Source organism: Nelumbo nucifera, chromosome 1, assembly GCF_055504915.1.
Source record: "Nelumbo nucifera cultivar China Antique chromosome 1, China Antique-T2T, whole genome shotgun sequence".
NCBI lineage: Eukaryota > Viridiplantae > Streptophyta > Magnoliopsida > Proteales > Nelumbonaceae > Nelumbo > Nelumbo nucifera.
The window spans coordinates 206,598,496-206,614,965 of record NC_142649.1 but is presented as its reverse complement, the minus strand read 5'-3'; the positions used below and the strand labels follow the sequence as shown (position 1 = coordinate 206,614,965).

The window sequence follows — 16,470 nt, the reverse complement described above, 5'->3', positions numbered from 1 at the left end:
ATAATATATTTTAAAAAACAATACATATAACCTATATTTCTTTACTGATTAAATTGAATAACTTAATATATAAATTATCATTATATAGTTCAAAACTTATAATTTAAATTTAAATTTTATAAATATTACTTTTTATATTATTTACTATATACATTCAAATATTAAAATGAAAGCAAATGATCAAATAACTTTTTTATCAGCATAATGGCCTTTGAAGACAAATTCGATTTTAAGATTGGTTCAACACGTTCCGTTCGAGTAGGATAAACCCTAAACCATGAAACCGGCCTAATACCCCACCTTATAAGTTGTAACAGGTAGGGTCGGTTCACGGTCGGTTTTATTCGGTTCCCGGTAAATGCATTTGCACACTCTTTATTAGGCAATAGGCACCAATTACAGAATACTAATCGGAATTTTCCCAAAAAGAAATGAAGCTTTAGAAGCTTGGATCAGCGAAAACCATCCCTCGCTCATCTCCAGGTTGCAGAAAATGATAACTCGTCTACGGGAAGAAGCCTGACTCACCTGGTTAGACTTAATGCATCCCTCCTCAATGGGGCAATGCTATGACTTTTAAGTAAAAGGAATTAGCCCCTGGTCGTTTCCTCTCGGAAGTCCATAGCAATGGCAACACCGTTGTCGTCGTCACTAGCGACAGGTGGTGGTAGGAATCAGGGCAACAAAGAAGGGACGGCTAAGGCCACGGTGGCTGATCAGATATCTCAGGCGGTTCTTTCAACCTCCAACCTCCTCCACCTCATGCAGCAATCCTCTCCTTCTCAGGTCTCTCTCCTCCTACATCTACAATCCTTTCGTTGATGCATCTGATCAGTACTACTTTACCTCAAATTGAATCCATTTTCTTTTAAAGAGTTTCCTCTCCGTCATGAATCGTTCTTTCTCCTTTGACTTGTATTAATTGCAGGCCCACTTAATGAAGCTCCCAAAGAACCTTTTGGAAAAAACCTCAACCATCAAGAATACAGGGCATGTATGTGATAATTTTGCTTTGGGAGACCTCTCCTTCCAGTTCTTTATATTTGTTCTTTGCTTATTTGAAGCAGATGCTGGAGCAGATGCCTAAGGTCATTTCGTCTTTGGATGCGCACATGGATAGTGCTTTCCAGTGGTTGGTTTTTCTTGATCCCCTCTTTCTGCTAATTATTACAATTGCAAGGTCATGATTAACATCTTCGTAGGTTTTCAGCATGTGTCGTTTTTTATTACTGCTTGTTTGTGGTTTGGTATATTTCAGACAATATGGCTTGCATTTTCTAGATTTTCCATCTGGTTCTGTGTCTCAGTAAATGCACCTGATTTGTGGTATACTCTAGGCATCTAGTGAATAAATCTAACGTGATGCTAAAGGATGAAGATAATCTAAATCTGACCAGAAAGGGGAAATTAACTAGTTTAGCCCATTTGCCAAGTATGCAAGACGCTGAACTGACCAAGACTCTTATAGTGTATTTCAAGGTTTGTGCGAGTACTGCATTAGTTGAATACTTAATTCCATTTTTTTTTCAGAAAAAAGTAAGAAATAAATGGTTTTCAGGCTAAAGCGTGGGCAGAGGAATTTCAAGGACTTGACAAAGAGATTAAATAAGTAATGCAACTTCTTTTCATGCATAAGTTTTCAAGATTCAGGGGAGAGCAATCTCCTTCCCTATGGTTTGGGATAGTTAAAGTCTTGAATTGTCATGTTAGGGAATTCTTGGATTTCATGTTTTGTCAGAATATTACATTACTCTCATTTATGAGTGCATGCCAACAACAATTAATTGTAAAAATCTTTGTATGATCTCGTTGGCAAGAGCTGTGTTAGGCATAAGATAAATGAATGAAACTTTTGTAGTCACTTCAATTTCATTAGGTTCTCATAACAAAAGTTAGGTGGTTGTGGGATCAAAAGGCTGATGGAGTGGTTGACCTCTTAAAAGGAGCTACATGTTGTTGGCTTGACTTCCAGGATCCTCTTTTCCTGAGTATACCAATAAGGTTACACATACCTCTAATGTAGATGTGGCACAAGTTAGATGATTAATAGGATTTGCATTTGGATTGGTAAAGCCCAACTTATGGCTTTAGGTTCTACTCTGGTTGAACTTGAAGCTATTCTTCAGGATATGGTTCCTCATTAGTTTCTTTAATTAGCTCATGATTGTGCACATTACTTCTAGTTTTTCAACTCTCTCTTGTAGCTCCTCTTGAGAGAACCAGGTATTCTTGTTCTACTGTAATAAGCCCTTTATAACTTGTCCAAAACAGGAGCAACTTTTATTGCTCCTTTAGAGGTTTCTATCTCTCTTATGGAGGTGCTATGTTTTTGTGTTTCTCTAATATATGGGCATCCTAAGATCAGCTTTGGAAAATAAAGCTTGACATTAGGACAGTAGTAGATCAGACCCAATGTTTTAAAATGTGGAGGTGTGACGGGAGGCATTCTAGTACCTGGATGTATAAGGCATAGTTCAGAACACTAGAGGCATAAGTCTCTCAACCACAAGGAGGCATAAGCTTTCTCAAGAGGAGGAGGATGAGGAAGGAGGAAACTTCCTTAGAACACTAGAGGCATAGGCCTCTTTTCTTTCCTTTCTTTCTTGCTTTTTTTCTTCCTTTTTGCATGTGTACCAGAGGTGTACACCGCGTGCAAAAGGTATTTGAGGCATATGGATCGTGCAGCTGAGGCATATGACTCAGGCACCTAGGCCTCCAACATATGCCTCACTGTGTTTTGAGTGCGCCTCTAGGCGTATGCCTCAAACACCTTTAAAAACATTGATCAGAGCCTTTTCCCTGATCAACTAATGACTAATCTCAAACTAAGAAGCTTACAATAGTAAGTCCAAATGATGTAGTATCTACTACTGCACCAAAATGGTTTAGGATGGCTATGACCCAAGGATGACACTAGGAGGGTATAAATAGGCTTAGATGAGTTTAGGGATGATTTTATGACTAAAGTTGAAGATTTATAAGGGTTGTAATGGTTCTGGGTAAAGTCGTTGAGAATTGGAGATTTTCTCTAGGACTATAAAAAAATAGTAACTTATCAAAAATATTAAAAATAGTATAGGAATGGATTTTTTAATGAAACTTTGTGAAGATGTTTAAGATGATAGATCATATGGCAAGGTGCCAACAGCTGGTTGGTAAGGTCTCCTGCTGGTCGTAGCGGAGACTTGGGATCGAATCCCGCTTGCACCTGGGTTTGGGGAGGTTATGGGTTGGGGGATGGGCTACCCCCCGTTGTGTGGCCCTTCAGAAGATATAAAAAAAAAGATGATAGATCATATGGGGAAATTTAATTTCAAGACTTCAAGGCATATTGAGCAAGTTGTCCACATAAGGATGAAACTTGCTGAAATGGGAAATTTCAAGTTTTGATGTAAAATCAAGAATAAATACTTTTGGATCAATTCAACCCTCTAGGGATGTTGAACAAAATCCTTTGATGATGAACACATAAGCTTTTGATGGTTGTAATGAATTGTTGTATAATTAATTGTCAAAAAAATTGAATCGTTGTATAATTAGATAGAAGATAGAGAGAAGAAAATGAATTGTTGTGGGGGATGTATGCAGGAGATTTGTTGACTCTAGAACGATTTCTTGGAGGAGCCTTGTTGCTGCTTGTCTTCTGGTTGTCGATGAAATTCAGCTGGTCCCATCTTCTCTTTCTCTTTGATTTGCTAGAGAACATTATGGTTTGGGACTTCTTGTTGAAGGTTTGTACTCATTGAGATGGGTTGAAAATCTAGATTTCTGTTGGAAGGAACTAAGAAAGATTTCTTAGCCGTCTATTGGAAGTGGTGGGAAGACGAACAGTTAGTTGGAAGAGGGAGGGTATGAGGTTGAAGACAAGGGAAGTTTTGTAATTGTTGAGAATATTTGTTCTCATGGGGTTGATTTGGTGGATCTCAACAAATGTGATTCCTGCACACTTTTGAGAAGTAGTGAGAATAGTGGGGCACAAAGGAATTCAATTGAGGCAAATAATAAGTTGTGATCTTCTCTTGATGAGGGAGAGGGTGGTGGTGGGGGGGGAGAGGGTTAAATGATGGGAGATGTGGGGTAGGATAAAGGATTGGAGAAGTCTTTGATGCTAGTTATGAGAGGATTGTTTAAGAAAGGATGCGGGCTGAAGTTTCGAATGGGACCCATGCTTGAACATAGAAATCAATATACAGAGGAAGTGGTTTAGATTGTCATGGCTAAAGGCTAATAGAAAATCTCTTTGCCGCTTCAAACGACAAGAGAATTAGTCTAGGATTTTGAGGAGGAGGATTTCAAGCAAGAAACAAGAAGGGAAGGAAGAATGCTGGATTTATGAGATCTTCAAGTATGATTCAAAAGGAAAGAAGACTGTTTCGAGTTCTGGTTTGGTGATTGCTGAAGGTGAGAACTTACGAAGTGATCTTGCTGCAGCTTGTGCCCCTGATCTTTGCGATTGTTGGTGGGTGACCTCAGTTAGCCTCAAAAGTAGAGAAAAATAAAGGAGCTGAAGCTGTTTCAGCCTAGGAAGTTAACTTTGACTCTAATGAGAAGTCTCTCAAGACTGTAGGGGAAGGCTATAAGTGATGGTTGGGTTGAGGGAGGGGGGTAAGGGGGTTACGAGAGGGAGGAGTGGGAAGAGTGTTGGAAGAAAGTGAAGAAGGGAGGACGATTGATGCTGCGGTTTGCAGGGACTGCAACCAATTAGAGAGGTCAAATGAGGATTGTCGTAATTTCGAAGAAGTGGTGATTGGTAGATTAAGGGTGGATCTAGGACAAAGGAGGAAGATTGATGTGAAGGCTTTGGATGCTGCAGCGATAGTGGTCACCAAGAAACCTCAGGATCCAAGAAATTCCCAAATTATTCACATTACCAAAGTCTTCTCTCGACTGAAACTTGGGCTGGTAGGGGTAGGACTATTGGTGTGAAAATTTTAATAAATTCTCATGCAACATAATTCACTCAATCAAGTGATTGAGATTTTATTATTTTGGGTAAGGCCCATTCAGGGAATCATATGGATTGTTCCCCTTAATTACATCTCCACAAGAAAGTAGAGAACACCTTTTGATTCTGACTTGGAGAAATGAACTTATAGAACAAAAGAAAAGAACAATTGGGTACTTAAAAAGAACTTTTCATTTGCTTTTTTTTTGCATCAAGTGTACAAGAATGAGAAGAAAGAAAAAGAAAAAGAAAATACAATTGAGAAACTATATGGCAATACATTTCTCTTTTCTTTTTAATACAAAGAAAATTTCTTTCTCACTCCTTTCTTCACAATAAACTGTAATCAATCAGATGAAATTCTGATTGTAGAAAGCCTTAATCCTTGGAATTTTGCATACAAAAAGGGAACCGTAGTCAATCAAACTGAATATTTGATTGTAGACGATTTTCATCCCTCTGCTCTTCTTTTTCATTTGAAGGGAACCATAATCAGCTTTCGAGAATTAGACTGTAGACGGTTTAATCCCCAACTTTGTCTTGAAAGAAGGACCATAATCGATCAAGTAGAGACACCTGGTTGTAGATGGTTTATTTCCCTCTACTCTTCATTTTCATTTGAAGGGAACCATAGTCAGTCTTCGAGAATTAGACTGTAGATGGTTTAATCCCTAACTTTGTCTTGAAAGAGGGACCATAATCAACCAAGTAGAGGCACATGGTTGTAGATGGTTTATTTCCCTCTATTTCCTTTCTCAAAAATGAAAATAAAAGAGAGAGGAAGAAGGATACAAAGTAGAAGACATATATAGGAAGTATTCACAGAGAGGACTTTCTTTTTTCTACCTGTATTAGTGAGACTTTTCCTTCCTTGCCTTCCCTTGAGCACTTCTCTTTTCTTCTCTCCTTATCTTTGCTTTTCTTGAGAATCTCTTATGAAATTTTTCTCCGAAGAGTCTCTCCATGTGTGCTTTTAGCTTCCCCTTAAGGAGCTTAAATAGGGAGTGGGGTGGTTATGTAACTACCCCCTCCTCCTAGGTGAAGGACACCTGTCCCTCCCACCTAAAGAGAGGGAACTCCTCACTTAAAGAGAGAGAACTCCCCACTTAAGAGGGGGAACTCCCATACAGGATACTTTTTTATAATTTTAATGATTTGGCTAGTAGACTAGCTAGCCCACTTATTACAGATTATTTGAATAAAAAAATGACTTCAACATAAAGAATTTTAATAAGGTGTACAAGAGAAGAGGTGTGAAGAAAGTTGGGATGACCGTTGATGATGGAGGTGGGGTTGAGGCTCAAACTCTTGTTAGATTTGAACCTCAGGTGGGGGACGTTCAACAGGATGAGAAAAATAATGTTGTAGGGTCCAATTCTGTCAAGGATGTGGTGGTCCTGAAATCTGACAAAAAGGTAGATAAAGCAAGAAGTTTGCCCATTGAGGAAGTTGTTGATAGAGATGTAGAGATTGGCAAGAAGCTTGGATTGTTTATTTTGGGGGTGGGGAGGGGTTTGCTAGGAAAGCCTTTGAGGAGGAGAGAAGAGAGGCTGAAGAAAGTGGTTTGGGGAGGAGGATAAATGTGGAATGAAGAAGACAGAGGTCAGGAGGAAGATTTCGAGGAGGATTGAGGAGAGGCTAGTATTTATCAGTGTTCGGTTCTAGAAAGGTGGAGGTGCGCGTGAGTCTTTTGGATCGAGGGCAATAAGGTGTTTTTGCTGTACTTCGTTTTAGCTTGTTTTGATTTTGGTGGGTGTTTTGAGTGTCCAGTGTTTGTCCTTCAATTTTTTTGAATCACTCACTATAAGTAGACCTGTTCATGGGCCGGCTCGGCCTGGCCCGACCCCCGGACGGGCTTGCGCATAGATATTAGCCTGCGGGCCTAAAAGCCCGAGCTCAATTGTTTTACGGGCCGGGCTTGGGATTTGTCACAAAAGCCCAACCCGACTTTTATATATATATAGCTTTTAAACCCTAAATTCCTAAACCGAACCCTTCTCATATTTCATTCTTTCTCACTCTCAACTCTAACCGGCGCCACCAATGACCGACGGTGAAGATGGGTTGTAGTTCCAGTGAATAAAGGAACTCAAAACAGGAAGATCATTGCAAGAATGGAAGACTCTCTTACCGGAGAAAGTGTAACTTGTCCATGATGGCAAAGCAGAGGATGAAAGGAACAGAGAAAGCAAAATTAAGAGAAACAACAGAGAAAGCAAAATTAAGAGAAACAACACCGGTCCTAGTGTAATATTCATCCTTCTAAACCTGTGTAATAGCTAAAGCCCGAAGAATTCAAAATGTAGGAACTGGGTAAGAGAAAAAGTATGAAACTGCCTAGAAAATCTAAGCAGGAAACAGAACAAGAGAGTTTCTACAGGTCTCACAGAAATGGGTTTCTTGAAAGAGAGTAAGATTGTTTGTCATTTGAGTGTTGACGAGTGGAGCGACCAGGTCCTCTCTTCTCTCTCTCTCTCGTTATCTTCCCCCCTCTCTTGTTATCTTCCTCTCTCTCATAGAAGTCGAACAGATTTCTCTCTGTTCCTCTCTCTCTCTCTCTCTCTCTATTCTGTAAGTCGGTTCCTCTCTCCCTGTCTCTCTTGGGCTTCGGGCTCGGGCCTACAAAAATTCTGTTAATGCAGGGTGAAAGCCCGGCCCGAGCCCGGCCTGGCCCGTCCCATGAACAGGTCTAACTATAAGCATAACAAAGCAAAATGATTGTAGGTCTACCATATGTATAAACCAATGACATTTATTACTTGTACGGTAAAGCCTAAGATGATATAATCTACTTTGACTTGAAAGTCAAATAAGCTACACACAATGGCGAATAGCTCTTCAGCCTAATTTTTAATTGAATTTATTTGCACTGTAGTGAATTGCACAAATTGTATAAACCGTAGAATTTATGGATCAATTTGTAGGATTCAAACAAAAATTGTAAGATTTTTTCAGAAAATGATTCAGACATAAGATTCAAATCAAAGCCCTTGGGGTTCATGATACAAATCATGAATCATATTGTAAATTGTAAAATTTTAACAGCATTGTCCCTTCCTAGTTCTGGTAGTCATGTTTGATGGGTTGGCAACCGCAATTTAGTGAGACCTCAACCATTATAATCCAAATCTTTGCACCAGTTATATGCCACTTTGCCACATGTTGCACCACTAAAGGGGGATTTACAGCTTCACCAGGAGAGGAGAGAGAAGAAACTTTCTAATAGGAAATAAGTTGCATCATATTTGGTATATTTGGTAGAGCACATCAATTATAATTTCTGCTTATTAAATCAACCCATATTCTTAACCCAGTAGAGCCTTGTCAACTATATAGTGTCAGCTACATGAATCTTTTTCTGCCACTCTGCTTTATTCAGTGCCATATTCATTTTGTTTTTTGCATTTTTAGTCTGTTGAAAATCTTTGTAATTTCTACTTGTTATTATGGGATACTTTCTACACATAGACCCTTTTTTTACATGAACCTTTAACTTACACAGGTCTTAACTATACAATTTTTCTATATAATTTTAGATGTCCAAATTAGATACCTACTTGCTCAAAATCTGAAGATCATTCAAGAATTTTGCACTAATTTATTCCCAAATACAAAATGGATAAATCACAAGCCATAAATCTCTTGCAAAACATAAATAGTTAGCCACTTCTATATTGGCTATTTATTTTTGAGAGAAAAGTTAACTGATTGTATTAAAATAACAAAAAGTACATGAGATGATGTACAAGAAACAACTTAGATATTACAAAGGTAGAGTTCTCTCACTAAATAATGCATCCCTAAGAGGATCAGACTTGGCTAGGTTATCTGCTATAAAGTTCAGCTCCTTAGGAATCCAGAACAGTTTAACAGTCAAAGAATCTAGAAGATCTCTAGCCTCGGTCAGATAGTGAATCAGTCTCCAAGGTCCACAGTCCCTTTCCCCAAGCCACTTTATAGTGTTACAAAATTCCCTTTGAATCTTCGATGACTAGAGCAGCAGTTTGACCTTTCTTGCTATTTGGAGCCCTGTAAGCACAGATAGGACCTCACCCTTAGTGGAGTCAGCAATCCCAATAGGACCATTGAAAGCCCAACAAATGTTACCATTCCTTTCTCTAAACACCACCAATACCAGCTATCCCAGGATTTCCCAGAGCACTTTCATCGAAGTTTGGAGTCATTTCTTCCTCTTCCCTTTCAATTCTGAAGTTGGGAATTCTTGAGTGACTGGGGAGGAAAACAAGATTGCCACCACATTCAGCTGAAGTTCATTCAAAGAGACTCCTGTAAATTCTGAAGAAGTCAGCACCCAAAGCTTGCACGTAAAATTTATGTGAGAGATCAAATCACCAAGAGATCTAGATTTGTTTTCAAAAAATTTGATTGTTTCTTTCTTCCTGCTCACCCCACATCACTGATTGTGCCACCATACACTAATAGGTTTTCCCCCTTTTATCCAGACCTCTACCTTCTTAAAGGGGAAATTTGAAGGAGAGGCATCTGACACCAAGGCTCTGAAAAAGGAATTGGCTGAAAACTTGCTGGATAGGTGGGGTTTCCAGATTCGTTAGTCAGGGCCGGGGTGGTTTGAGAGGTGTAGACCTCTCTTGGAGAGTGCAGACAGCCTCCCTTTGTTCTTTTTCTGGAGAAGGTTACAAGTGTTTATTTTCTTTAGACAAGCCTCCCACACGAAGAAGGAAACTCGGGGAGGAATGTGAGAGCACCAAACCTCCTTAAAGGGGAAGGTTGAAGGAGAGACATCTGAAACCAGGGCTCTGAAAAAAGTAATTGGTTGAGAACTTGCCGGCTGGGTGGGGTTCCAGATTCGTTGGTCAGGGATGGTTTGAGAGATAGACCTCTCTTAGAGAGTGGAGAAGATTTGTTGCTTCTTCAGCTTCTACTTCCCTGAGGGATCTTCTTATGTTTAGGTTCTAGTTGGTTTCAAGCAGTGTTTTAAAAGGCGTGGGAGGCGTACGCTTGGAGGCATGCCTCCAGGTGAGGCGCTCCCAAAACGTCCTGAGGCGTATGCCTCAGGTGCAAAAGGCGTACGCCTCATGCGCTTTTTTCATGAGGACGCCTCATGCGCCTCATGCACATCTTATATAAAAAGACAGAAAAAAAAAAAGAAAAAAGAAAAAAATGAAAGGAAAAGAAAGGGAAGGGAAAGAAAAAGAAAGAGAAGAAAAGAAGAGAAAAAGGAAAGGGAAGGGAAGAAAAGATAAGGGGGAAGAAAGTGGTTTGCCCCCCCTTCAGCTGGGAGCTTCGCTCCCCAGACCCCTCCCCCCCCTTTTTTGACAAGACCCCCCCTTTCAACTAATGTTATGCATCTTTATTCTTCTTAATATAAATCCTCTTCATCCTCCTCCCCTTCCTCCTTCCTCCTAACCCCCCTCCTCTTAAGGAGGCTTAAGCTTCCTTGTGTTTGGGAGGCTTACGCCTCTTGTGTTCTGAACTACACGTCATGCCTCTAGGTAGTGGAACGTCTCGCATCACGCCTCCGCGTTTTAAAACATTGGTTTCAAGAGGTAAGGAAGGGAGATGATGATGTTGGCTTCTTGGTTTTGGGAAAAATGGAAGAGTCTAGGATAAGTGTTGGCTTAAGTGTTTTCTCCCCACCAAAGGTCTGTCCAGAATTTGGTTTTGTTCCTGTTCCCAACTTTATAGTGAACAAAAGGAATAAATGTGCTAAAATTAGAGGAAATACCTTTCCAGGGGTTGGTGGATTTCACTCGATTCAAGGGTGTACCCTGTTATCCCGACCATTGGCATTCTTCCCATATTTATTGTTGATGAGAGGTCCAAAGAGCATCCAGTTCAAGAGGGTAACACCACAACCACTTCCCAAGAAGAGATAAATTCTTCTCCTTAATATGGCCTAAGCCAAGACCCCCCACTGTCTTAGGTTTGCACATTTGGCCCCAATTGACTAATTGATTTTTCTTATCTCCACCTCCATCCCAAAGAAAGTCATACTGGATCTTTTCAATTCTAATCTTTACCTGGAACTTGAAAGACTGACAAGTAGTAGGTCGGTAAGTTTGCCAGAGAGGATTTTATTAAAGTTAGTCTTCCCCCTTTTGAGAGGTAACCTTTCTTCCAAGTGGCTAACCTATTTTGACACTTCACAACCAGGTCCCAAAAGCTTTGGCTTTCTGGGTTTCCCCCAAGTGGCATCCCAAGATAAGAAATGGGAAAATTCTCCATTTTACACCCTGATCCTTGAAGCTGCTCACAAGATTGTCAGTATGTTTAATCCCAGAATACTACTTTTAGAGAAATTGGCTAGAAGTCCTGACACCTTCTCAGTTGATGATTCTCATCTTCCAAAAATAACAAGATGTTATCTGCAAATAATAAGTGGGAAATCTGGAAACCTTCCCTTCCAATTTCAAAACCTTCTAACAGATTTAACCTTCTTGCTTTCTCCAAAAACCAGACTAAGGATGTCAACCACCAAGGTGAAAAAGGGGAAAGAGGGCAGCCTTTCTTGAGTCCCCAAATAACATTAAAATAGCTTCAGAGGTGAAGGGAAGGTTTTCCAATTTGATGTAGGTGCCTGAAGAATAACAAATACTTTTGGACATCATCATCATGATCATCACCACCATCATTATCAGATCATTATCCCATCTATTAGCTAAGAGGCAGCTCTGATATAATAGACTGTAATTATCATCTATCAGATCATTATCAAGAAGAACTGCATGCACAACAATAGAAAAAAAGGAATCATCATCATTATCTACTAAATCTTGTCTCAACCATAATGGTTTGGCTACATGAATCCTGTTCCACCATTCCATTCTGTTCAGTGCCATATCTATTATTAAATTATGAGCCCTTAAATCATTTCTGACTACTTTGACTTGTAAAGAGACTGGGCCCTAACAGCCTCTCTTGCAATATCTTTTATTTTATGTTGATGGGCCACACTTAATGGGCCTGTTATTTATTCTTGTTTATTTCCTTTATGTAACTACCAAGCTGGCCGCCCACTTAAGGGCATACTTGTCATCATTAATTTTTTAGATTTTAATAAAATAGGGTTAGAGGAGAATGGAGAATTAATTCGACTCCTTCTTCTCTTACCTCTTCTCTTCGCCATCTTCTCTTATACAGTTATTCAGACCTGTTTTATTCTGCTAATCACTGAATTTAAACTTGATATTAGAGGACTGATTTACATCTTGGTATCAGAGTAGGTTTAGTTCCTCTTCCTTCTTTTTCTTCGTTCCTGTACACTCTAAGATCAAGAGAGTGTATGGAGAGATAGGTTCTCTATAGTATAGAGAATCACTTGCCTAGTTGGTAGAAGGGTTTGGAGAGTTTAGTTCTGGCTAGATTTTGCCAAGAAGTGTTGTTGTTCTGCTGCTGCTCGAAACCCTAGCCGACTAGAGATTTTCGAGGTTACTAGGAAAGGTGAAGCTCAGGTGTGGCGCTCTGTGCTTGGAAGGTGTCTTGTGACTGCTAAAGGAGGGCGGTTCAGGTTTGGAAGAGTTTGGGTTAGTCTGGTAGGTGCGACAGCATCTTCTCTCTTCCTCCCATCTGCTGGACGGAGCAAAACCCTAGTTTTTCAAGCACCCAAGTTTTGGTTTGGCTTCAAGTAAGTTTACATAGTCAAAATTTTTTGTTCTTTGATTTCCGTTTGATTAATGGAGACATACGGAAGTGAGTTCAAGCAGGTGCCGGTTTTTGGACCTGCCTCAGTAGATTTCGTTTTGACTAGTGTGACCACAATTAAGCGAGATGGGACGAACTATCTTGCTTGGGCACAGTCTATAAAAATCTATGTTTGTAGTAGAGGAAAACTCGGGTATCTCACAGGCAGAAAGGTGAAACCCGAAGAGACAGACCCTGAATTTGAAAAATGAATGCAAGAGAACTACATTGTTATAGGATGGTTGGTTAACTCTATTCAACCCCATATAAGCCAGCACTATCTTTGGATGTCTTCGGCCAAGGAGATATGGGACAGTGTAACTGAGACCTACTCACAGAAACTGAATGTAGCCAAAGCGTACAAATTGAAAAATGATGTGAAAAACCTGAGACAGGGGGGAAGAGTGTGGCAATCTACTACTCTATACTAAAATCCCTATGGCAGGAAATTGATGTTATGGAGGCAGTGGTATGGGAGAGTAAAAATGATGCTGAAATGTATAGAAAGCTGGTGGAGAGAAATAGGGTGTTTGAGTTTCTCACTGGACTCAACCCTGAGTTTGATATTATCAGACAGAATATTTTGGCCAGGGATGAGGTTACTCTTTCACAGGCATATGCTATGATAAGTAGTGAGGAGAGTAGGCGGCATGTTCGGTTGCAGAGTCCACCTACAGAACATTTTGCACATGTGGGAATGAAACCAAAGGGCCCTACTGAGAAGAGAGAACAAGTGTGTGAATATTGCAAGAAACCACAACATACAAAGGACACCTGCTGGAAGCTTCATCCTGGACTTCTCCTTGATAGGTTTAAGAACAATAATAACCCTAAGAAGGGCAGTCAGGTAGGAAAACCCAAGACTGCTAATGCTGCTACAGTACCTGAAGGGGGAAGTAAGGAGAGTGAAGATAAATCAACCATTGAACAACAGTTGGCTGCAATGAAGCTGGATTTTGAGGAGTATGGGAGACTCATAAATCACCTGGAAGCTACAGTTTCTTCAGCTCACCCTTCCAACAGTACATCATCCTCATCGGCTTTTGCTTACTCAGGTACTTGTGCTTCTGCAAATCACGCTTCAGCTTCAGGTAATCATAAAATCCCTTGGATTATCGATTCCGGTGCATCAGACCATATGACTAGTCTATCTAACCTTTTTTGCTCATATCACCTCTCTGGGAAAGAGAAAATATCCCTTGCCGATGGGTCCCTTGCCTCCATCTCTAGTAAAGGTGATATAAAGACCTTAGACACCCTGTTCTTATCTTCTGTTCTTCATGTCCCTAAGCTTAACACAAACCTCTTATCTGTTAGTAGCTTAACAAAGTCCATGAATTGCAGCATAACTTTCTTTCCCACTCATTGTGTTATTCAGGACTTGTAGTCTCAGAGGATGATTGGGAGTGGCCATGAGGCGAACGGAATATACTTGTTGGACACACCAGATCAAGCTTTGGGACCACCTCATGGAGTTTCCTTAGAGTCAATCGTGTCAGGGTCTGTTAACAAAATTTTATTATGTCATTTTTGGTTTGGTCACTTGTCTTTTTCTGCTTTGAGTCATCTGTTCCTAGATATGTTTAAAGGAGCGTCTTTATCGAGTCTTCATTGTGAATCATGTGAGCTGGCAAAGCATTGTAGACATTCATATTCAATTAGCAATAAAAGATCACTTTCTCCTTTCCATATTGTTCACTCTGATGTGTGGGGGCCATATCACATGCCAACCATGGGGGGTTACAGGTATTTTATCATTTTTATTGATGATTATTCATGTTACACTTGGATTTATCTCATGAAATCCAAGGATGAAGTACCAGCTATTGTGAAAAATTTTCATGAACTCATCCTCACCCAATTTAATACTTGTATCAAAATATTCCGCTCCAACAATGTTAAGGAGTATTTTGAGAGAACCCTTCCACCTATCTTGAAACTTTTGGCTTGGGAAGTTGTTATACCTTTGCATGACTCGGCCAGATATTTCCTATGCAGATTAGGCAGGATGTATTGATGACAGAAGGTCCACCTCTGGTTATTGTGCTCTGGTTGCTGGGAATATTGTGTCTTGGAGGAGTAAGAAACAATCAGTAGTTGCTAGATCCTCAGCTGAAGCAGAATACAGGGCAATGGCTCATGGTGTGTCAGAATTACTATGGCTACGATCCCTTCTAGAGGAATTGGGGGTGAACTATGAGAAACAAATGATGCTCTATTGTGACAACCAAGCTGCTATCAACATTGCACATAATCCTGTTCAACATGACAGAACTAAGCACATTGAGGTTGATAGGCATTTCATAAGAGAAAGAGTCTCTTCAGGAGAAGTTTGTTTACCATTCATCACATCAGAAGAGCAACTGGTTGATATCTTGACAAAGGGAGTTCCAAGGGGGAAATTGACACACTATATAAGCAAGTTGGGCATGATTGACATCTATGCTCAGCTTGAGGGGGAGTGTAAAGAAACTGGGCCGAATGAGCCCCAACAGCCTCTCTTGTAATATCTTTTATTTTATGTTGATGGGCCACACTTAATGGGCTTGTTATTTATTCTTGTTTATTTCTTTTATGTAACTGCCAAGTTGGCCGCCCACTTAAGGGCATACTTGTCATCATTAATTTTTTAGATCTTAATAAAATAGGGTTAGAGGAGAATGGAGAATTAATTCGACTCCTTCTCTTACCTCTTTGCTATCTTCTTCTCTTATACAGTTATTCAGACCTGTTTTATTCTGCTAATCACTGAATTTAAACTTGATATTAAAGGACTGATTTACATCTTGACTCGTGTCCTTTTTTTGGTGCATTAGAAAGACAAAGGGATGAAAGACAAAAGAATACAGGGCAGAGTATTGTCAGAATCAGTGGATAAAATATTAAAATGGTTTGATTTATTAGCACAAAGATTTTCCAGACCCAATATGTGACATGTAATACTGTTGTTCCATTATCTAAGAAACACAATTTGACTATAAAATTCAGATGCCCATCCACTGGCTGATTCCAGTGCGTTTTGGTCCTTTACTCTTTCTGCTAAAATTTCTCCCCTGATTTCATGTTCTATTGGTTTTGTTTCAGTGTCCCATATCTGAACACTGTAGTTCAGTTGCTTTCTAACATGGAAAGCTCCCAACTTAACTCTGTTTTTCAAGCTCATCAGTCCCAGGAGGTAAGCAAGCTTAGCTCATCGGTCCCAGCTTAACTCTCTCTCTCTCTCTGAATGTGTATGCTGTAAAATTTTGAACATTTATAAACAAAACATTTTCAAATCCATTACCAACGATTGCATATAAGAACAAGTTGTGGCTTTGGTGACTATTCACAGATGCGTTTTGTGCTTGCATTTCAGGAATGAGAGCTAGCAGATAAACATTTAGAGGCACCTTGCTGATATGTTACAATTTACGACCTTATTATGGGGTGTACTTTTGGAAGAGAATTCAGAAAGCAAACATGATATTTAGCAAGTACTCAGTTGTGATGTTTGACTGGTATATTGCCTTCTATAATTCATCCGAGATGGGCTTTAGCATTTGCATTATCCACCCTTCTCATCAGTCATCACCATATGTTGGAATGGGCATTAAATATTTGGTTACAGATTATCATATTTTAGACTATCAAGTTTGTAAAAATTAGTAAGATTAGAGAAGTGAGCCTGCTTAAAATGGGACAAAATATTAACCCATAGTTTTATCCTTCTGTGAGATTTCTCTGAAAACAAATTGATTGAGAGTAGCACCTAGCACGTACGAGTTGAGAAGCAACACAAAGCTCACCATCACCCGTGTCGTAATTGGTGTATAGGACAAAAAGGTAAAGTAGAGCTCAGTAAGGGATTCCTTTCGGCACATGCC

At 39.7% G+C, this 16,470-nt stretch overlaps 1 protein-coding gene and 1 long non-coding RNA gene across 3 annotated transcripts; both read left to right on the top strand.

Moving 5' to 3' along the window:
• Positions 1-399: 399 nt before the first annotated feature.
• On the top strand, positions 400-16,154 carry TOM2B (tobamovirus multiplication 2B). Of its 2 annotated transcripts, XM_010276993.3 has the most exons (5): positions 403-786; positions 929-994; positions 1,068-1,132; positions 15,692-15,782; positions 15,963-16,154. In XM_010276993.3, exons 1-5 carry the CDS (start codon positions 628-630, stop codon positions 15,966-15,968), a joined length of 387 nt encoding a protein of 128 aa, XP_010275295.1. In that variant the 5' UTR covers positions 403-627; the 3' UTR covers positions 15,969-16,154. The 2 variants fall into 2 exon arrangements, with proteins under 2 accessions (XP_088752089.1, XP_010275295.1); XM_088895963.1 differs by lacking the exons at positions 15,692-15,782; positions 15,963-16,154 and adding an exon at positions 15,424-15,664 and having other exon boundaries at positions 400-786; positions 929-990.
• LOC148804413 (uncharacterized) lies at positions 1,142-15,307 on the top strand. The gene is made up of 2 exons (XR_016080994.1): positions 1,142-1,609; positions 14,606-15,307. It is a non-coding gene; the product is annotated as an uncharacterized LOC148804413 (long non-coding RNA).
• Positions 16,155-16,470: the final 316 nt, after the last annotated feature.

What these genes read in the sequence shown, in the direction of transcription:
- TOM2B (XM_010276993.3), top strand. Translation starts at nt 628, where the DNA reads ATGGCAACACCGTTGTCGTCGTCACTAGCGACAGGTGGTGGTAGGAAT. An exon ending in AGCAATCCTCTCCTTCTCAG is followed by an intron (nt 787 to 928) that starts GTCTCTCTCCTC and finishes TATTAATTGCAG; the next exon opens with GCCCACTTAATGAAGCTCCC. An exon ending in ATGGATAGTGCTTTCCAGTG is followed by an intron (nt 1,133 to 15,691) that starts GTTGGTTTTTCT and finishes GTTTTGTTTCAG; the next exon opens with TGTCCCATATCTGAACACTG.